The sequence below is a fragment of the Urocampus carinirostris genome, chromosome 9, assembly GCF_059441175.1.
Source record: "Urocampus carinirostris isolate Australia breed hairy pipefish chromosome 9, RoL_Ucar_1.0, whole genome shotgun sequence".
In the NCBI taxonomy this organism is placed as follows: Eukaryota; Metazoa; Chordata; class Actinopteri; order Syngnathiformes; family Syngnathidae; genus Urocampus; species Urocampus carinirostris.
Genome location: NC_142357.1, coordinates 12,092,487 through 12,115,189, shown reverse-complemented (window position 1 = coordinate 12,115,189; position 22,703 = coordinate 12,092,487). Strand labels below are relative to the sequence as shown.

General features: G+C 40.6%; 1 protein-coding gene across 1 annotated transcript; it reads left to right on the top strand.

Annotated features, from left to right (window-relative positions):
• The first annotated feature begins 615 nt into the window (after positions 1-615).
• On the top strand, positions 616-21,530 carry LOC148359328 (putative carboxypeptidase X1). The gene is made up of 15 exons (XM_088344555.1): positions 616-909; positions 1,878-2,015; positions 3,766-3,875; positions 3,950-4,089; positions 5,159-5,243; positions 5,318-5,477; positions 7,805-7,890; positions 8,330-8,453; positions 13,874-14,070; positions 17,465-17,644; positions 17,712-17,909; positions 18,633-18,729; positions 18,810-18,949; positions 19,447-19,549; positions 19,936-21,530. The coding sequence occupies exons 1-15, from the start codon at positions 681-683 to the stop codon at positions 20,199-20,201; spliced, it is 2,253 nt and encodes a 750-aa protein (XP_088200681.1). The 5' UTR covers positions 616-680; the 3' UTR covers positions 20,202-21,530.
• Positions 21,531-22,703: the final 1,173 nt, after the last annotated feature.

Below are 22,703 nucleotides of genomic sequence, written 5' to 3'. Positions count from 1 at the left end.
GCTTTTGATTTATACGTAGCGATAATAATTGTTGAAAGAAAATCAACATTTTAATTTATTTTTTCCCTACTTGAAACTGGAATTATTAGCTGAAGGTTTTGAGATATATATATATATATATATATATATATATATATATATATTTTATTTTATTTTTTTTAAACGTAAAACTCTTTAACGTTATTAAAAATATTTGAGTTGGCCTGACATCTGTTTTGAAATTAGAGCAAACAATGTAAGTATTTGTCTAACGTATAATTTGCATAACCACTTTATTGTTGCATACTTGGATGATTATGAACCAGTATCGTTTTAAACTGGTGAGATTAAATATGTTGGATGAGTATAAATTGAGTGTTAGTGGGTGGATTTGGGTTAACCCTGAATGTGTAAACGCTTCCGCCAATTTAATTTCACAAGGAAATGCGACGCACTTTCTCTTCTCTAAAATTAGGGGTAATACATTGCAACGAATTAAATAACTTGTATTATTTATTACAAGTCGATTCGAAATTTTAATTTCGGGTTCACCTAATTAGTCTTTACTTCTCCTCGAAGATAGCTTTTAATTGTTTGGACTGACCGGAAGTAGAGATCTACTTGTGATGATTTGATTGCTCGTGACCATTAAGGCGGCAGTTTCTTTTTAGAAAAAAGAAAAAGGGAGAAAAGTCACCACCATGTTATGTTTCAGTCTGCGCCCAATACTCGTTTTATGTTTTAGTTGTTACCTGGTGTTAATCTCGGGTAGGTCCATAAAAGATGCCAGGTACACCACGACTGCACGGCCCAAGGAAGCCTCCCCAGAGGCGGGCTCTCTTCCAAAAGCGCCCGCCAACAGCAGCTGGTCACCGAAGTCCATCGGTCGAAAATCTCCAAGCAAGGTGCAAGAAACTGCTCTGCATTTAGGTAAACTGATATTGTTAGAAGTGGTCATTTTTAATACATTAGCTTCTGTCATTCAACATATATATAAAAAAAACGGAAAATAAACACACATTATTTAATGTCTTGTATGCCAACTATCAAAATAACGTGTCCGCGCTCACGTGGGTGTTTATTTATTATTTTATTCATTTATTATAAGCATTATTTAATTTGTTACTTTTTTTACCACAAAATCCAGCTCCCATCAGCAAAACATTTTTTTCCTGAAGTATTGTTAATACTTAAAAAAAAGAAACCATATTGTGAAATCTACTTGTTTACATTAAATCGTGTGTTTGTGACAGTGACGTGCGGTGAGGTTTGTGTCTGGTGAGGCAGTCATATATCCAAATAAATAAATCTACATCTTGTACCTCATTTGACTAAAAGAGCAAGTAATCATTTGACAAACTATAGCACAAAATACGTTTTATTATCTTACCATAACGTATTAATGAAGTATATATGCTGCACCTATTGAATAAGAGCATCAATAATAGGTTATCCTCCAATATGAAAACAAAATCCACGCAACAAGAAAACTGGATATCTTGCCTAGTTGACTTGCAAATACTATCACTAGTTCTATTGTTTTGGCCTTTGCCATAAGGAAAGCTAATCATGTGCCTTACTCTGCATTTTCAGATGCTCAGCACAGTAATACATTACATACTAACTGTATTAATAATATTCACAATATAATGTGAAAATTAAGTTATTTAGAAAAAGAAAACATAAAATTTGAGAAGTTAAATGAGAAAAAAAACTTTACTACTGAATAAATGTAACCGTCAATATGTCTTAAATGTATTTCCAAATGAAAGGTGAGGCTGAGCCTCACCTGCCTCCCTTCACTGCACGTCACTGATTTGTGCATGACAAAGTGTTGTCTCTAAAACGAATGAAATTCATCATAATGTTGATAATCTCATGCTACTCACTCTTTATAGAGAGGAAGCCCATCAAGAACCAAAAGGTAGCTAAGAAGTCCAAAACTGTCCTCAAGAAACTAAAAGTTACCTCCAACGGTCCAAAGGTTTCTAAGAAATCCCAGGCCAGCCAGACAGTTGTCAGGGAGACAACAGCGCGTATGTATGATTTGCGCTTTCTCGCAGTGTATCAATGATGGTTAATTGATGGTGAACTCAATTAGATGTCTTCTGTTTAGTTTCAGGTGTGACACACTTTCATGCGATAACTTGCATAATAATTAGAGTGACCTATGGACAAAAGTATTGGAATACAGATGTCCAACATCAATATATGAGTCCTTTTAGTATCACACTTGTTTTGCAATTCTAATTCAGCCCACTATGACAGAAGTACTTGACAGAGAAACTTGAATTTTTACAATGAAAACTTCTCAAAAGGCGATTTCTAAGTAGACAAAGCAAGTTGGTATTTTGGATTTAAGTAAGTACTTAATGGTCCTTATTACAGTTTCTCAACTGGTGGGTTGCAGACCCCTTTTCAATGAATCGCGGGCCTTTGCTTTGGCAATAATTCACTGCAAAGGGAAGTTGACACTTATCACTTCACACCACGGAAAAATACTAATTAAGTTGGTTTACACATGTTGAACATACATGGGAGAATATATGAGATACAGATTTTCTTATTTTGTAGAAAAAGCCACAGAAGCAAAGCATTTTGGCTTTCATTAAAATTCAGCTAATTTTAGCATTAAAGGAAATAGTATTACTTGAAGTCGTTTTGGTTTTGTTGGTCATACTTATTAAATTTAAATAGATTGTACTTTCTCTGGTTTGAATTGCACAATCTTTTTACTATACGCATTTTAGAACTGGATTCCTTTTCTTGGTTTTGGTCGTGCCTTGTAATTAGGGTAGTATGGTGGGTCAAGAAGTCAGACCATTTGAGAACCACTGCTTTGCATAAATCTTGAAATTGGCCCAGACACCCAGTTTTATTTCGCAACGCGAAGTTTGACGGACATATATATTATTTTGTGATGTTCATTAAACTTTAACTATCAGCCACTTTAAAACAAAAAACATACAATGGCATTTATATTTTTGTCAATATTTAATGAATTTAAGATCCAATGGAAGAGACATAAAATACTTTTTAAATGAATGTAGATCAAAAAGTAAGGTCACAGAAATTGGCTACTGGACCATCACTGGTGACAGGCAATGGGATGGGAATATTGGTGCCCAAATCTGACCTGGACCCGTGCAAAAAGTCAGGGGAACAAATATGCCCTTTTTTTTGTAATCTTTGAAAAGCTTGAACATTAAGGTAGTTTCACTGAGAGGAAGACATGTCTATCTCAACAACAGAATAAACCATGCATTAAATGACACAGAACAAGCCATTTTCAGCCAATTTAGCTATTCATTCAAATTCTAAAACCCCTGCCCAGATCTAGTTTCAATTACTACTTAGTAAGTAGAAATCAGTATATAAGTCTATAAGACATTTTTACCAGAATGTCACACAAGTGGGTTTTGCAGTTTTAGTGACAATTTGACCACACATGCTAACACCACTTTTTGACTGTCTGTAAAAAGGGTTGAGATAACCCTGACCTGATGCTTTTGTCCACGTATTAAACTATGTAATGCATGCTTTGCTGATAGTGCACTAAATTTATGCACGACCAACTCCTGGAATAATCAGAGCTATTGTGTGCTGTATGAATGCACTCCTTTGTGTCCAAATATTTATGTGCTTAACTCTTCATTACTGATAATGGCAGTCCCAGGCTCAGCTCATGCAGGACTAAAAGGTCAAATGGAAAAATGTTAGCATTTCTAAATATTCAGAATTGACCTTTCCACCATGTCAATCGAATGGGGTGGGTTCCCTCTTCAGAATGTCCTCCGCTTGGTCTGGAGTCCCTTAGGGTGAAAGATACGCAGCTGAGGGCATCGTCTTATAAGCGGAGAGGCCTTGGACCCCACCGCGGTAGGCTCAACATTCAGGTGAGCGTCAACGTGGCCCATTACAAAAACGATGATGTGTTTTATTGTTTTATTTTCAATTCCTGATCACAAAGTCAGGAATCAAGGATGGTGACATCTACGATGGAGCTTGGTGTGCCTATGAGCGCAATAAGAAGCAATGGCTGGAAGTAGATGCCCTGAAACTGACACGCTTTACTGGTGTCATCCTGCAGGGACGCAGTTCCATCTGGAGGTCTGGATTTAGAAACCAGTCCTTTTTCCTTTTTTTTCCTTTTCTCTTTTTTAACGTTCTGGTTACTGTATTTTATGCACTAAAAGGCTCACCAGATTATAAGGCATACCCTTTAAAATGAGTCTTCTGTGATATTTTGATCATATATACTGTGCTACGGACTATAAGGCGCATAGAATTAGAAATACAATAAGGGCTACGGTTGCCGTAAAAACAAGTACATTGATTGGTTATTCAAAATATATCACTGATCAGAATTGTAACAATTGGATGAATCGTGATGCAAACTCGGATTGTAGCGGAGAGAACCGCACTAGACTACTTTGGAGACATACAATAAACGAAAGGACATTATGTCTTATGTTAACATCATGAGATTCTGATCTGAATGAAAAGAAAGGCATTGTGGAAAGTAATTTGGTCGTCTTGAAACATAGAAATAAATGGATGGCCGCACGTTATCAAAACCTTTGTCACTTACAATGTGTATTTTGAGCAAAGAAAGAGTGAAACAAAACTGTTTTATTGATGTTTAATAACTTTCTGTTCTCTGATTTCTCATTCTAACGTATGTATCTGGTACCGTGACTAAAAATAGTGTAAAAATGAGATAAGACCTATTGCCTTTTCCTTCATCATGTATGTCCCTAGTGGCCTGGTGGTTAGAATTCTAGGCTTTAAGCGATGGTATACAGGTTCGAGCCCTGTTGCCACTATTGTGGTATGATTGTCAGTGATCATTAATTGCACAACAACAAACTTGTATGCATTTTCACATTTTTTATTGCATAAGCTACATTGGAATACGAGGCGCACATTGGCACAATCAAATTTCTGGACAATTTGTGTTTCGTGGGTGCGCCTTATAGTCCAGGAAATAAGGTATATCAGGGCTGAGAAAGGCAAAACTGAGTTGAGCCCCATTACTACATTTTTCTGAGGTTTCTCTCCCACAACACAGCTAAATTGTATGTTTCCAAGCAAAAAAAAAAAAAAGACTAAACTGAAAACAAAACTGCCTTAAAAATATGTTTTGGTTATGTTTATTTTAACCATGTTTCCTGGGCAGTTGGGATTTGGTCTATACCTACAAAGTGCAGTTCAGCAACAACTCGCAACTCTGGACGCCGTCCTTTAACGGGAGTCAAGAGGCCGTAAGTGTCTGTCAGCCCGTCACGAACACTCTGGTGTTCCACTTCTACGTGTCTCTCTGCAAATATGTGTGTAGATTTTCCAAGGCAACACTGATCCCGAGACGCCAGTGCTGGCCATCTTCAACACGTCGACTGTGGCACGTTACATCCGAATAAACCCTCAGACGTGGTACCAGAACGGAACACAAGGGGATATCTGTCTTAGGGCTGAGGTGCTAGGATGCATATTGCCAGGTAGTCCACTTCAAAATCTCATCTCATCTCATCTCATCAGCCGTACCGCTTATCCTCATCAGGGTCGCGGGGGGGCTGGAGCCCATCCCAGCCATTTCCGGGCAGTGGGCAGGGGACACCCTGAACTGGTTGCCAGCCAATCGCAGGGCACACAGGGACAGACAACTCATTCGCTCATTCACACCTAGGGACAATTTGGACCGGCCAATTCACCTGAAATGCATGTTTTTGGAACGTGGGAGGAAACCGGAGTGCCCGGAGGAAACCCACGCAAGCACGGGGAGAACATACAAACTCCGCACAGGAAGTCTGGAGCTGGATTTGAACCCACGACAGGTTCCCATGACATGAACTGTGCCGCACAAGCGCTAACCACTGCGCCGCCGTGCTGCCCCACTTCAAAATAATACGACAAAAAGTATAAATACATGGTTTTTATAATAATCAGTAAAAACTGAAAGAAAAATAGGATGGAAAGGTAAGCCTATCTGCTATGCAAATTGTACAGACTGAGCCTCACACACCAATGCATTTTTTGTCAGTGTGTTGATGGTAAAAGCGCTTTTCTTTGTGTCTTTATTTTACTTCTCCTTCAATGTAGCACTCATTTAGTTTAGATTCTGTGAGTCTGCCCTGCAGTGTTGTGAGGCAGCTATTGGGTGCGTTTTGGGCATTAAGGCAGCAAAGTCGCAAATGTTACATTCAAAGACATTTATTAAATTTAATTTGATTTTTTTTTTTCTTTTTGTATTTTGCAGTTAATAGTTTTTCAAAATCTTCTAATTTCAATCTTTATTGTCGTGAGAATAATTGACTTAGTCTAGCAAATCGGAACACTGTACTTTCAAGAGGTTTGGAAATTAAGAAAGTGAACAATTGGTGTGTTTAAGACATTATTGAGTTCTTAATATCCTCTTGTGTAAACTAAAACAGCACATATTTTCTGCCATGTGAAAGAGAAAATTTACCATTGCTTAGTAAACTATACTACGTGGTTAAAATATGAGAATTATTTTGTAGGACTACAAGGAACTACATAACCTTAGTGTCCTCCTATTCTTTTTCTAGTTTACATTGTTAATTTATGTTTAACACAATTTCGTAATTATATTTATCGTATATTGTTTTTTTCTTTTTTGAGCATATTTGGTCTTTGAGTAATCCAAAGTAATCATTCACTGAACAAAAAGTTTTATCGATGTACAGCCTGTGCAATCCCTGTGCAATCTTAGGACAAACACTTTATATTTTACGTCAGGTTTAACACAAAGGTAACAATGACAGCTATTGCAAAAAAAGCTACCGATACTGATAATTTAAGAATAGTTTGGTATCTAACACTATTAATTAGTTATAGCAGAGATGTCACACTTATGGCCCCCTGGCCAGATTAGGCCCGTCGGCAGATTTGATTTGACCCGTGAGACTGTTGAGAGAAGCAAAAGAGAAAATTGAGCCGCATAATGACCTGCAGTTTTAAATATGTATACTCTAGGCCGCTAAAGCTTAGCGCTACTCATAAAAAACATCCACCCACTGTAGCTTTGTTTCCCTAATACCATTTATCAACCGGAGCACATTTGAAGCAGTAATGTTCCCAAATTCAGGTTAACATTTTTATTCAAAAAGAAAAAAGAAAAAGCAGAGAAAGACTTTTAAAACATGAAATAATTTGCACTTGAAATAGTTTTTGTGTGCTATTTTTTGGCACTTCCAGCTTACATTGGCTTCCCACAGGTAAATAAACTGAAGTGGAAATTAATTAAATTGTTTTTTTTTAACAGATGCACAGTTAATTAACATTGAAGGAGATCTTAGTGAAGGAATAAATATCGAGGAAAAAATGTCAATGGTTACTTCACAATTAAATCACGTACACCGGAATCATAATTTAATTGTGGGCTTCCGAAAGATCCCCAACCCTAGAGCATTTTATTACACTATTATTTTACGAGTCTAGCGACTGCGAAAGAGCTGTTTTTTACCATGAGCTAAAATAAGTTTGACATCCCTGAGTTGGAACGTTTTGACCGATAATTTGCAACGGCTTTGAGAAATTAAATTTAACTTATTAAATCCAACTGTGCTTTTTCAATATATCCAATATTGGAGTTATAACAATTGCCACTTTTTAAAATACTGAATTAATCAAATTAATTCTGTCTTGAGTTTACATCATAGCCTATTGCAAGCAATTATACGGAAAATAAACCATTTCTATGACATATTTTACGATCTTTTTTTTTTTTCTATCCCTGCAAAAAACTTGGTCCCTCAGTCAGTTTTGAAAACCCCTGAGTTTATTTGACTCACTGCTGGTCTTTCAGATCCCAACGTGGCGTACCCCTGGCAGACTCAAGTCACTCGAGACAAACTGGACTTTAGGCACCACAACTATAAAGAGATGAAGAAGGTGAGGTGGGTGGAACAGGGGGAGCCCATTGGCATAACTCGCTTCAGTTGCCTTCCCACCACAAAACAAATACTGTGAGATGTTTGTGTGCAATGGCGCACGAGCGCTGGCCACAAGGCAAATATTCTAACTCCGCTGGCTCTGCTCCTGAGAGCAAACCAAAGACAAATATGATCATTTCACCTCCAATCTTATGCTACAACGTCTAATTTCAAAGGGATTTTTAGACAAAACAATACATAAAAGAGTGCAATGTAAAGAAAACGTTTATCTGCAAAAAATACATTGACAAATCAAATCTTCATACTCCTCATAGAGGTCTATTGAGAGACTGTCACCACAATAGGGTTTCTTCTAAAGTTGAATGCTTTTAAGAAAACAGTTATCGTCTGATCATCAATTCAAGTCAAACAAATTATGCACTCTTTGTTGTTTGCAGTTGATGAAGGCAGTAAATGAGGCATGTCCCGACATCACTCGCATATACACTATTGGAAAGAGCCACACTGGGCTGCAGCTGCTTGTCATGGAAATCTCAGACAACCCGGGAATGCACGAACTGGGTGAGTGCTGTCACCTTTCTCGCTTGAAGGCAAACTTTGCAATCAATTAAGAATTGATCCTGAAATAAAAAAAACCTTCTCATCTTAACGTAATCTTGCATATATTTATATCTTGTTAATAATTTTTAGAAATTAATAACTACTTAAAAAAGTTGAACGCTATAACCAGTACAGTAATTACTCGCTGCATCTCCGTTTACTTTTCATGGTTTCAAAACGTTGTGGATTTTTATTGTGCATTGTGTTCTGCAACAGACAAAACACAGCAAATGCTTTCACAGGGCAGGTTTCCAAGAGCTTTGTGTGTGTGTTTGGTGGATGTGACTGTCTGTGCTTGTGTGAAAGGCTGGTGTATTCTGTCAGTCAAAGAGCAGGGCGGGTGCACAAGTCAATGGGTCCACCCAAAATCAACTGCAAAACACAGCGTCAGTTGGTATTTTAGCCACTCATTACATTAAAATGAATTTCATCAAATAAATCGTACTCTGCTGAAAGTCAGAAGAGCGCAAAGAAATGTTGATCACCAGGGGGTGGTCTGTGGATTGTTATTGGGTCCGGGAAGAGACTGAGGCGACGCCGGGAAAGAATGCAATAGCATGGCCGCAAGCCAGGCTTACTGCTACGGCTGCGAACCACTCTCACAAGCTACACCTGCTTGTCCTGTATCGCACCAAAGCCAGAACCAATACCAATGAAACAGATGACCTGAAACAACTACTCGAAGGAAACCGCTACATTTGTGACTCTTGTATTTGAATTATCACAGAGATCTGGTTTAACCCCCAAGGATTCCTGATGCTAGCCGGCTGCTATCTACAGCCGTCTCTGGGCAGTGGGCAGGGAACACCCCAAACTGGTTGCCAGCCATTCACAGGGCACACAGAGACAGGCAACTCACTCGCTTATTCACATCTAGGGACAATTTGAACCAACCAATTAACCTGACATGCATGTTTTTGGAATGTGGGAGAAAACCAGAGTGCCCGGAGTAAAGGGGAGAACATGCTAACTCCACACAGGAAGGTTTGATCCCATGACCTCAAACTGTGCCACACACATGCTAACCACTGCGCTTCCGTGATGCCCGCATTGAATTCTCTATTGTAAAAATAAGGCCCTAGTTAGAATTAAAATGTCTTAAATCCAATTTTTTAGGTCTTAAAATGTGAACAAATTAACAAGATTTATATTTGTTGAGGGCGGCATGGCAGGGCAGTGGTTAGCGCTTGTGCGACACAGTTCTGAGATCGAACCTTCCTGTGTGGAGTTTGCATGTTCTCCCAATGCTTGCGTGGGTTTCCTCCGGGCACTCCGGTTTCCTCCCACATTCCAAAAACATGCATGTCAGGTTAATTGGCCGAGCGAGTGAGTTGTCTGTCTCTGTGTGCCCTGCAACTGGCTGTCAACCGGTTCAGGGTGTGCCCTGCCCACTCCCCGAAGATACAGCTACAGCACCCCCGCGACCCTACTGCGGATAAGCAGTGCAGATAATGGATGGATGGATATTTGTTTGAACTAAAAACATATAGTAACATCTATCAATTTTTTTAATTTTTTTTTTTTTAATTCACCTATTTACTTTAATGGCAACCTCGTGTGACATGTTTCAGTTGGACCTTTCAGACCAGGCACATGTCTAAGGTCTACCCACAATACATACAGCAACTCGGACAGATAAGAAATTTAATGAGAAGTGGCTGTCCGACCAATGTTTTTTGCCATGGCTATAACCTTTGTCAGGTAATGTGTATGAGGCACAATGTATTGTGTGCAAGAAATATTTGTTTTTTAGCTTTGTTTTTTAGTCTTTTTTTGTGGTTGACTTGGGTTGAAATTTGATTTCAAAAGGCTTTAAAAAAGTCATGAATTGAACTTGCTGTAAGGTGTAGGTACTCTGCTACATCGCTTTCTAACACTGAAAGGACAAGCCCTCCAATTTTGTTGTAGTGTTGTAAAAGGACAATGAAGACAATTGGTTCAACTGCAATTATGTGTTCTGTGTTTTCATTTGTAGATGTGTAGTTGTTATTTGTAACAATCGTATATATTATATGTTACTGTTAACTAATAAATAGATGCATGTTTTTACTTAGCGGGTTTTGACTATTGCGGGGCTTTTTTGTTATGCAAAGGATAACTGTGATGCATTATCAGCCAAACATTCCGTAGGTGCCTGCGATTAATTTGGAGTTTTCTAAACCGGTCGCTTCTGTGTGAAACTTTGTCTTGCTTTCCTGTCCACTTGTACAAATGTTGTCTTTGGCCTTCTTGGTCCCTCCCAAATGCCAAACCATTTCCCGCCTTAGTGGCTAAAGTGTGCGTCTTTATTTATTTTATTTTATTTTTTCCCTGCATTTGATAGTTTAGGGCAACAAGACTTCCACACATCGGGTCTCTTGAGGAAGATTATTGTGGAATGTTGCTGCCCCGTGAATTTCATTACACTACCACGTGGAAAAAGAATTCCATACTTGAGTATTTGACAAACATACACTAACACGCATGTTTGTGGATGCCCAAGCCTCTTTTACACAGAGAGTCTTGAGAATGGAAGCAGCAAAGCTCCGAAATATATAGTCATTGGCTGGGCCTTTCACAAGGAACCTAAAGAAATGAGAATCAATTGTGTATGAGGACTGTCTCGGAAAATTTGAATATTGATAGTTAATTATGTATTTTTTTGTAATGCATTTAAAAACACAAATGTCATACATTCTGGATTCATTACATATCAACTGAAATATTTCAAGCCTTTTATTTTTTTCATATTTGTAATTATGGCCTACAACCAACTAAAAAAAATGTATTCCTGATAATCTTATATTTTGAAATTGTATAGTTTTAGTTGAGACCAGCCAGTTGAGGTGGTTCGGTTATGTGGTAGGACTCCTCCCTCTGGGTTTCTGAGGTGTTCGGGGAATGTCAATTTGGCCGGATGCCAACGACACATGACTCACTGGAGAAACTCCAACTCTAGGCTGGCCTAAGAATGCTTTGATACTCCGTCGAACGGACGAAGTGGCTGGTGATAGGGAGCTGCCCCCACGACCTGACCTCAGATGAGCGGAAGATAATGGATGAATGGGATATTTGAGTTTTCACAATAATCTGCAATATTAACTTTTAAGACCTGGTGTCCACATTTGTAGACATAAATGCACATCAAACAAGAAGCTCGAGTCTTAGGTTAAAACAGTATTTCAGTTGATTTGTAATGAATCTACAATGTATGACATTTAGTTTTTTAATTGCATTACACCAAATAAAGAACTTTATCACAATATCCTAATTTTTTGAGACTGTGGTGCATATAAAAACATGTCCTGAAAGCCCCACACACACCTGGCCCCAACCACATGCAAGAATCACTGGTGCATTTTGCTTATGGTGTTCAATCAAGTCTGCAGGGACCATTTTTGGAGAAAAAAACGGCGCTGCGCCAATGCCATCCAGGATCAAAAATGTTTGATGATTTTAGCCAAATTCCTCAAGGTTGCGCCGCACAAAATGGCAAACTGCTCTTTTCTACAACGCATGTTCTCCTAAAAAAAACTTAGTGGTGACATCTGGTAACATTTATGATGCCCTTTTAGAGGAGAACTTAGTCGATGTTTTTGCATTCATACAATACATAATAGATTGACAGTACTTTATTCAATATTTACAATATACTCATTATTTTCCACTTTGTTCACACATACATTTAGTCCTCAATTTTAAACATTTAGATTTAGCATCAGTGGTTACACTTTATCATCTGAGTCATTGTCATGTCGCTGGTGTCTCCTTTAGTCCTCAATGAACGATGACTAGCAAATACAATTTGGTCTGTTAGCGCGGCAACCACCAAACAACAAAAAACACAGAAAGACAACTTTTCACGACTGTTGCAATCTGGCTCTATTTTCCACTGTATAGTTACGGCCCTGGCGCAATCATATAAAAATATAGGGGCTCACATGTTATGCTGCACATCCCTCTTTTGAATTTTCTTTTAGCGCAGCAGTACATATGTGCTCTTCTTTGCAATTGCCAACTTGAATGGTTACATGTCCCAAAAAAAGTCACGTAAACAACTCCCAGAAGAGCTGAAAACTGTGCAGCTAAAAACGGCATAAGGTGTGCGGGGTGTTTAATGTGATGTTGCCACACTCATGAATGTAGCGGAGTTTCTAATGTTCAAAGACAATAAAGGCAGGACCTCCCCTGGAAAACAGTTGGTGACAGCAGGAGCTGATAATCAGATGCGCGATGGGGAGTGCGGTTTCCTTATACAATTGAAACAAGCGACTTTCGTTCTTTTTACTCAGTGATGGAACAAACGTGCTGGACATGAATCTCTCTATCGAGAGAGAGAGAGGAAACTAGCGCCGATGCAGAAAGACCAACACGGCGGCACTTCCCCACTGGCATTCTGCAGCCAAAATTCTCCGTGCGGTTGACGCCATTGTGTTCTGCATTCTGATTGACTAAACAGAGAAAGCTGCTTGCAATTAACAACAACGTTGAACATCTTCACCGGCTAAACCTGCTCAGGAACCACTTGTGGGTCTTTGGTGATCTCTAGTGGCCTCCTGTCGCTATTTCCAAAATGTTTGATTTCTCTGGGACAGAAACAACTGGAAAGCAAATGCAGTTTTCCATAAGAAGGCGGCATAGTATCATGTAGAGTGAAGTAGATTGGTTCTTTGTTTATCAATTCCTGAGTGGTTAGCGCGTCGGCGGCACAGTTCTGAGGTCATGGGATCGAATCCGGCTACCTGCCTTCCTGTGTGGAGTTTGCAGGTTTTCCCTGTGTTTGCGTGGGTTTCCTCCCACATTCCAAAAACATGCATGTCAGGTTAATTGGCCGGTCCAAATTGTCCCTAGGTGTGAATGAGCGAGCGAATTGTCTGTCCCTGTGTGCCCTGCGACTGGCTGGCAACCAGTTAAGAGTGTCCCCTGCCCACTGCCCGAAGATGACTGGAATAGGCTCCAGCATCCCCTACTGAGGATAAGCGGTGCAGTTAATGGAAGGCATTATAACTTGAAAGTACAGAAGTTATTTGTAAAAAATGAAAGTTTTTCAAGTGCAGTACTTTTATTTATTAAACAAATACTTGAGCCTATAAATTGGGTTTATTCTTGAGTAATACGTCTATCTAGTTAGATTCTATAGTGTGTGTGTGCGTATGTGGCTTTTAGGCTCAATCGAAAAGAACTCGAAAATAACCTCGCTAAAGTAGAATGCCCGGCAATGCCAAGCTCGGTAACGCTGGGCCATTATGCTTTTAAATAACAGTGATAAGTGAGGGATTACAGTAATCCATTTTTGTTTTACTTTCACAAATCAAAATTATAGTTTGAGTCAGATCTGCTTGTGCTAACAGATTTGATGAGAATAACCAAGACTTCTCTTTTGTGTTGCGTGTTGGTGGCAGGAGAACCGGAGTTCCGCTACGTGGCGGGGATGCACGGTAATGAGGTCCTGGGTCGTGAACTCCTTCTCAACCTCATGCAGTTCTTGTGTCGCGAGTACAAGCACGGAAACCAGCGTGTGGTACGCTTGATCCAAGACACTCGCATACATCTGCTCCCCTCCATGAACCCTGACGGATACGAAATGGCTTTCAAAAAGGTTTGTGACTTGTACTTTTATTATTTTTTTATCAAGCACAGTAAAATGCATTTTTTTCTGTTTTATTTTGATTTTGAATTGACAAACTAATAGCTTTCTTTGAAGGTGGGGTGCGTTATTTGAAAACTCACGCCTGCAATCATGACTTTAAGACAGGAGATGGCAGCAGAGTAACGCATGTTTTGCCTTTATTTTTTTCAACATGCTCACATAAACTCTTCTTTTTTTATCTTTTTGGGAATTGTTCAGCGTCGAACAGGCCTAAGAAGAGTAAATCAAGCAGATAAGCACAATGAAAAATAAACAATAGGCGCTCTTTGAACTTTGTTGGGCCCTGTTAACACATCCTTAACAGAGAAACTATTTAACTTTCAACTTTTTAAGGAGACCTCAAACTATGAACCCCACCTCTATTGTTGGTTTAAAATTGTACAAAAAAGTTTTATTTCATTTGGAATTGTTTTATTACTTAAAGCTTCTGTCTGGAATTTTGAAATGTTCTACCCGCTGACGCCACCGTCTGGCTTAAGTCATCATTGCAGCCAAGCAAGGACGTGCATTTCGCAGACGAGCACAAATAAACTCTTCTTTTTTCATCCTTTGGCATTTGGACTGAATTTGAAATGGTACTTACTTTTACCATTTTAAGGACACCTCCAACAATGCACCCCACCTTTACTCACAAATGATTTAGTTAATCTTCATATTGTGTATTAAAAACTAGTCCATAAAACACAGTTTTGGAGCGAATATAATTCGTTGAAGTTGGATTTTTTTTCCTGTGTAAAAATGCGTGTCACATCAAAAGAAAAACACATTGTTTCATGGGTTTTTTATCCCGACTAATGTTATTAAAGTTAATGTATATTTTGTGAGAGGAAGGGCCAATACTCAAGTCACGTATTAGTAGTGGTAGAATTAGTAGTAGTATTGCTATTTTGAAACCATAACTGTTCCAGGAAAAAAATGAATGATGGATAAAATGGATAGTCTTATTCTTTTATAACTTCTGTTATTTTATCGCATGAATACGAATGATTTTTTTTTTCCCGACTAAAATTAAACTATCCCCAAAAATAAATTAAAAAACGATACAAGCGTGTCAGGGCAGCGCGTGTGCGGCACAGTTCTGAGGTCGTGAGATCGAACCTCCTGTGTGGAGTTGCATGTTATCCCCGTGCTTGCGTGGGTTTCCTCCAGGCACTCCGGTTTCCTCCCACTTTCCAAAAACATGAATGTCAGGTGAATTGGCCAGTCCAAATTGTCCCTAGGTGTGACAGAGCGAGCAAATTTTCGTTCCCTGTGTGCCCTGCAACTGGCTGGCAAACAGTTCAGGGTGTCCCCTGCCCTCTGCCCGAAGATAGCTGGGATGGGCTCCAGCACCCCTTGCGACCCTACTGAGAATAAGAGTTGCAGATAATGGATGGATGGATGGACTGTCAGGAAACGGACCGGGAGAGAGGCAGGGGCGGCAGGCGGACGAATAGGAGCGGCGAGCAGACAAGTCGGATCGGTGGGTAGAAGAATCAGACAGGCGGACGGTTGAATCAGGCAAGCAGGCGGGAACCTCAGACAGATCGGGCGTTGCAGGAGAGTCGAACGGTTGAGTCGAAGAGTCGGAAAGGCAGGCAGACGAATTGGAATGGCGAGCAGAAGAATCAGTCGTGCGGACGGGTGAATCAGGCAGACAGACAGGTCAACAAGCAGACATGGCAGGTGGACATCGGGACAGGCGGACGGACGGACCTCGAGACCGGTGGGAAGGCAGACGGACGGACGTCGAGACAGGCTGAAGGACGGACCTCGAGACCGGTGGGAAGGCAGGCGTCAAGACAGGCGGAAGGACGGACCTCGAGACAGGCTGGCGTAGAGGTCGACGGGAACCTCGGATAGCTCGGCGCCAAGTCTCTCCGGAAACCCCATTCGAGGCACAGCAATTGCCACAACAGGCGGGGCCGTGGTTCAAGTGGGAAGGAAAGGTGACGTCGCGGCCAGAGCAGGAGCCGCAGGAGGCAAGGCCGTTGCCGATAGGAGCTCATTCAGCTGACGCGACATGAACTCAGTCCACTGAGCTAATTGCTCCATCTGCTGTTGTATGCTCCGTTGAGCTTGCTCGACCTGCAGCTGAAGGGCGGCGACCTCACTGGGCGATCGCCAAACGGCGTCCTCCAGCTTTCCCCAAATTGTGTTAGGATCGTTCGCTGAGTTAACGTTGTTTGGCCAGATAATTCTGTCAGGAAACGGACCGTGAATCAGGAAGTTGGAACTCATTTGCGTAGACGATCTGTCACTTTAATTGAGAAAGAAAAGTTGTCCAACACACAAACGGACCAAAACAAAACAAAGCAGACTCAAATGAAGGCAAAACTACAGACTAGGCATTTAAAGGGATTAAACAGAACTTGCAGGAATCTCTCAGAATGTTACACCGAAGTGCAACAAAGTCCAACAAGCACGACAAGAATAAACAGGTATCAAACAGGCATGAACAGGTTTTCAACAAGGGTAAACAATGATCTGGCAAAGGGCAGTTCCAAAAGGCGCGTTTAAGTACCCATAGGAGTAATCAGGAAAATGCAGGTCAGTAAGGCAAGGTTCTCTGGTTTCTTGTTAAGCTGGGACTGTGTCAGAACCTTCTTGGTTGTGTGCAGACCAGAATTTGGTCCTGTGCTGCCTGTATGACTGAACCTCCTTCCTTCTCACTGGCTTCCTGCGAACTGAATTGCAGTTTCTCCGGGGCCCTCACGACTCCAGTATGGCCGGCCCCCTGAGGTGGAGATTCCTCCAATATCTTCCAGAAATTTAAATCGATGTAATTACATTAAAACACAGTATTAAATTCAGATGTTTTGACATTATTTGATCATTTAGTGACAGTTATATTTTTATAAGTTCTGCTCGTGTATTGAATCAGCTGAAGTCATCATCCTTGCATTGCAGATGGAGGAGGAGAGGGAGTGAGAGGGAGAGGAGTTTGCAGGCGAAAGGGGGACTCATGTTTGTCTGAAAAAACAATACCGTCCCAAAGTTGAGTCCAATACAATGCAGGTTTTTTTCAATAGTCATAGGTTGTGAAATGGGCATCTATTTTACACAACACAGGGCTCTCATAGAGGGATCTGAAGGGATTGTTAGCCATCTTGCTGCTCTGGAAAGCCCCCAAACCAAAAACCTTGTCAAAGGCTGGACAAAAAAAAGAAAAAAATGGTGCGGTTTGGTCACTTTGAGTCGCCATAGTTGGTATTCTCTATCATGATTTTTGTTACTGGTTGCACTACAGAATACAGCGACATCTAGGGGTCAAATATTACATAGTGTTCCTTTAAGACTTTTAAGAGTGTCAACTGACTAGAGGCCTGTAATTTGCCTCCAGTGATCAATTGGTTCCCAACAGGGCTCAGAGTTGTCTGGGTGGACTCTTGGCCGCTACAGCTACGAAGGCATCGACATGAACCACAACTTTGCAGACCTCAACTCAATCATGTGGACTGCCTTGGAACTGGAGACAAACCGCTCCAAACTCATCAACCATTACTTCCCCATCCCCGAGCAGTACACCTCTGAAGATGCCTTTGTAAGTACCGGTATGTCTTCCCATCTTTTCAGCTTTGGCCACCTTGAAGTATTCATCCACTCGGCAGGTGGCGTCCGAGACCAGGGCCGTCATCAGCTGGATGAGCGGGATCCCGTTTGTGCTGGGCGCCAACCTGCACGGGGGCGAGCTGGTGGTCACGTATCCATTTGACATGACCCGCGACTGGGCTCCACGAGAGTACACACCAACCCCGGACGACAGCTTCTTCCGTTGGCTAGCCGCTGCCTACGCTAGCACCAATCAGGTCGCTCATCCGACGAAAATTGTTATGCAGAGTTCGTATGGGTGCTTGAAAATCATTGAAAAATGTATTTTAATTGTTTACAACATTTGAAGATTGCTTAAATTTTTTTTTTGCTTGAAATTGTTGCCATGTAATCTGACCCCTATAGACCACGCATTAAATGACGAAATATAAAACCAGTCTGCTTAAAAATGACGTTGGCACTGCTCACTGTTGGCTTTGCTTTGCCTTTGCATTCCTTCATCCCTTGTGATTAACGGCAGCTGGCATTAGTTTGTATGGCATTGTCCTATGAAGCGTCATTGCCCCTACGGGTTGTGCCTAAGAAGACCCATGCACGACATATGTATTTAGTGCATGGATTACGTATCAATTATGGGCATTCAGTATGGCACATGCAAAAAAATAAGGTAGCCTTTCCGAGTGGTAAATTGTAATGGGAAGATCTTCCAATAACTGAAAATGTAAGCCAAATTTAACTGTTATTTTTACCCAACACAGCTATGGGGAGAGAATTTATTTACACGCGTATTGTTTGGATCCACAAATATATTTGCGAATGGTAATGGAAAAATTGGAAATTTGTCTTTAAAAATCTTTAAAAGGTGCTTGAATTTGGCCACGAAAAATGTGTACTAACCCCGTTTATGTCTATTTACATGTGAAGTTTGAATTAAATGGAATTAATTTGAACATTTTCTGAAGTAACTCTTGACATTGCAGGTGATGTCCAACCCCGACCGGCGTCCGTGTCACAACAAAGACTTCATTCGCTACAATAACATCATCAATGGTGCTGATTGGCACAACGTACCTGGAAGTAAGAGCAAGAACTCTATTTTTACCAAGATCTTACAAATTCGATTTCATATGTTTACTCTTGTGTGGTTGTTTGGAAAGGCATGAACGATTTCAGCTACCTGCACACAAATTGTTTCGAGGTGACAGTGGAGTTGTCCTGCGACAAGTTTCCACATGCCAGCGAGCTTCCCATCGAGTGGGAGAACAACCGGGAGTCTCTGTTGGTCTACATGGAGCAGGTGCACGCCTAAGTAAAAAAAAAAGAAAGAAATAATACATATTGAATGTGACAACTGACACCTATCACGTCAACAGACATGACAAGATACATATATATATATACATATATATATATATATATATATATATATATATATATATATATATATAGAGCACAATTGTCGGGCTTGGCAGCTCTTTTTTGCCATTCTCCCCGCCCAAAATATGCCTATTACATATTACTCCAAACGCAAGAGTGCACTTGTGTTCGTCCTGGTGGCGCTTTTTTTTTGCCATTCCTCTATTTCCGTCCAAAAGTGTACTTGATTCGGGGGGCCGCGATCCAATATGACCATTCCATATAGTCGTGAGCAGGGGCCGGCAGAATGCACTTTGGTTCGAAGTCGTGCCGTTCTGGCCTATCGAAAATGAAACGCGCGGGTGTGTGCATGATCCATTATCACCAGTCGCCTAACGCTGAGAGTGGTTTTGGAAATGAGCTATTTATGTGGTGCAGGTACACAGGGGCATCAAAGGTGTGGTGCGGGACAAGGACACAGAGGTGGGAATCTCCAACGCCGTCATTCAAGTGGAAGAAATTGACCATCACATCCGATCAGGTATGGTCAATATTCTGGTAATGTCATCACGGGTATTACCAAAGTAATCGTACTTAGGTTCGAAGGCAGCAATTGAAAAAGTGTTTGTTTCCATCAGGTAGTTTAGAAACACTCCAATTTTAGAATGGCATATTTAGAATGAAAAATGTGGTAGCTTAGTTTACCATTACACAAGGACATAGATTAGTTATGATAAGGTTGTGTGCTCTGTCTCTATCTTGTGGCAGTTAGACGTTCAACCCTCTTAGGATGGAGACGTTCAGTAAGTTTGTATAGTTAAGATTTTTAAACAATATCCAATGTAGAGTAAGGATATGCTATTTTCCTTCTGTCCCTTGAGAAGGTCCTTTTTTCCCTCCAGCTTTTTTCATGTTGTTCCCACCTAGCTTCCGGCGGTGACTTCTGGCGCCTGCTTAACCCCGGCGAATATCGCGTGACAGCTACCGCTGCTGGCTATCTGCCTTCGTCGCGCACCTGCCAGGTCATGTACGACTACTTCCCTACAATCTGCGACTTTCGCCTGGCCAATGAACCCCCTCTAATTCTCAAGGAGAAAAAATTGGAACAAGGAAGCCAGCTTGCTCGGTTACGGCGCCTGCACCGTCTGCGCAAGCTGAAGATAGCTGCCAGACGTGCAAAAGTATCCGTGTGAGGACCCGGTCCACCACTTTACTCCTATCAACTCTGGATGAAGAACACTCAATTGAAGTACATTTTTATTCTACTTTCTTGATTTTCCTTTATAATTAAACCACCGTTACCAACCACAGACTTGAAGAGGCTTTACGGAATTTGGAACTTTGTTACTCTCTGCTGCCATCTTCTGGCTGAAAGTCGTAATTGCTTCCTTAGTCAGCTCATTTATGTTGCGTGTTCAAGTACGAGCATTTCTTAAACACGATCAAATAAATTCTTTCATCTTTCTTAGTGTTTGGGTTGACATTTGGGCTGTACTTGAAGAAGGCCTCTTATTACTTTCACCATTTTCATGCTGCAAACAAAACGCAGGGAGAACCATGACATCACTCTCCAGCCCCGATGATACCAACCCAGTGCTTCTCAATTATTTTCTGTCTTGATGCCTCCCACAGAGGGCCACTATTTGAGAACCACTGCTATAACCTAACGTGTTCTTCCCCAAATATCTGATAAAAAAAAAGTTGGATAAAAGCAGATAGACGCAGTGGGAACAAAGCATGAGGCCACATCAGTATAATGAGTGTCCTCAAAGGGCCTGATGTAACTTAAAACTCCTTCATGTAAAATGTGCAACGTACGGAGCTTGACAGAGGCTCCAAAGATAATTTAGGCCAGAAGATGGCACCAGCGAGTAAAAAGGTTCCAAATTCCGTACAACACCTTAAAAAAGGACCCCAAAAAGTGATTTTCTTTTTTCTGTCTGTCATGTCACGGAGTGACCAAAGAGGTGAATCTCGTAAACCCAAAACTTTAGAAAAATTACATATGACATAGATCACTTAGTTCAGAAAATCTATTCAATTACTTTTATTTTGGGATATTTTTAGGCTTAATACAAAAAATGTATACTTTAAAAATCTCATTTTTGGTGAACTTTTCTTTTTATATATAAGTAGGTCGTATTCATAAAAAGTTGTTGGTCAAGCATATACAGTAGGCGAAACATATATTGTCATATATTCAGATCATCATCATTAGAACATTATTTTTAATAAATCCCGCATATGCCATATCCCTGATTTGTATTTTATTTTTTGTGTTTTTTGTTTTTAATAAAGATGCATTACACCCTGGTTTTTTTCTAATTTCACTTAAATAAATATCTAGGAAATGGTTCTAGGTATGTGTGAAGTGGTCACAAAAGTCACAACTCAAAATGTTTACTTGAGCCATCCGGGAAATCAAGCAAGCATCCCAAGCAAGTGCTGATTGTGAAGCAACCAGAATTAGGGACCTGCTGGGAGTTGTTGAATTAGATAAGTACAAACATAACATTACTAAACTTTAAATAAACATGGCTGTCAAAAATGTCATTGTCAGAGAAGCAAAGTTTGCCTGCCAAACACAGCAGCCTCCTCCTTCAATGCTTCCTTCCTTCTGTTCAAATCGAACTCTCTATTTTCCGACTAGAGTGCGTTCCATCTTACCTGACAGATGGCTGCTGTGTGGCTCACAAGGATGCAGGCTCCTGTTTGCTTTTGGACGAGCTCATGCAGGAGGAGACTCATGCTTGCAGCATGAGCCAAAAGACAAACACTATAATGCCGGCATGACCTAAGTCCGGCCTGGGGGGACATTCACAGTCCGCGATCAAATTTGTACTGCCCCGCGGCCTCTGTCAAAAAAAATAATAATATGTGGCCCGCTAGTAATGTTGACGACTGTATAAAATACATTTGACCATTTTACTAAATGATGGCAGTAGCCTTTTGGCCACCTTGCCCTTGGCTTTCTGTGACAACATGGCGATTGTGAGGGCTGCCACTTACAGGTCTAGTGCCAATTTTATTATTTCTGTCACTGAAATCTGAAACACCTCCGTCTGTCTAATTTGCCAAGAGATTGTCGCTGTTTTCAAATAATATAATATCAAGAGGTCCTGCTAGACAAAACATGCCGACTACAAAAAGCCCAGAGTGAACCACACCACCTACATTGCATATTACCGAAACTTATTGCAATATGTATTCTGTGTAGCACTATTTAGTTATTCTATATAACACGCTACAGTGGGCATTTGCACGTCGCACTGGGTATTTGTATATTGTATTCTTTTTGCTTTATTATTGTATTGTTCTCAGCTCAGGGATGCTGCTGGAAATGTGAATTTCCCTTCGGGGATGAATAAAGTATCTATCTATCTATCTACATGAGGCTTACTCAAAACGAACGCTGTGAAGTGCTTTTTCACGAGACCCTGCTAGTCAAATGAAAAAGCTACAAATGCGAGCAACGAGGTTGCGACGCTATTTGCCAAGCACTGCAAACCTTCAACAGAGGGTGAATTTATTAAAGACTGTTCAATGAATGCCAGCCTGAATAGTCTGCCCTCATCCATTTTCAGCTTACCAAATCTAGCCTGCTTTCTGAAAAGTTTGGACACCTTATTGTCAATCAATGATTGAAAAGTGAGCATGAATGTCATTGTAAACGCATATTCCCATGAATTCTGAGC

Coding starts and splice junctions, on each gene's coding strand:
- LOC148359328 (XM_088344555.1), top strand. CDS start 681: ATGTTATGTTTCAGTCTGCGCCCAATACTCGTTTTATGTTTTAGTTGT. Junction 14,071..17,464: donor ACGAAATGGCTTTCAAAAAG/GTTTGTGACTTG, acceptor GGTTCCCAACAG/GGCTCAGAGTTGTCTGGGTG. Junction 18,950..19,446: donor TGTTGGTCTACATGGAGCAG/GTGCACGCCTAA, acceptor TATGTGGTGCAG/GTACACAGGGGCATCAAAGG.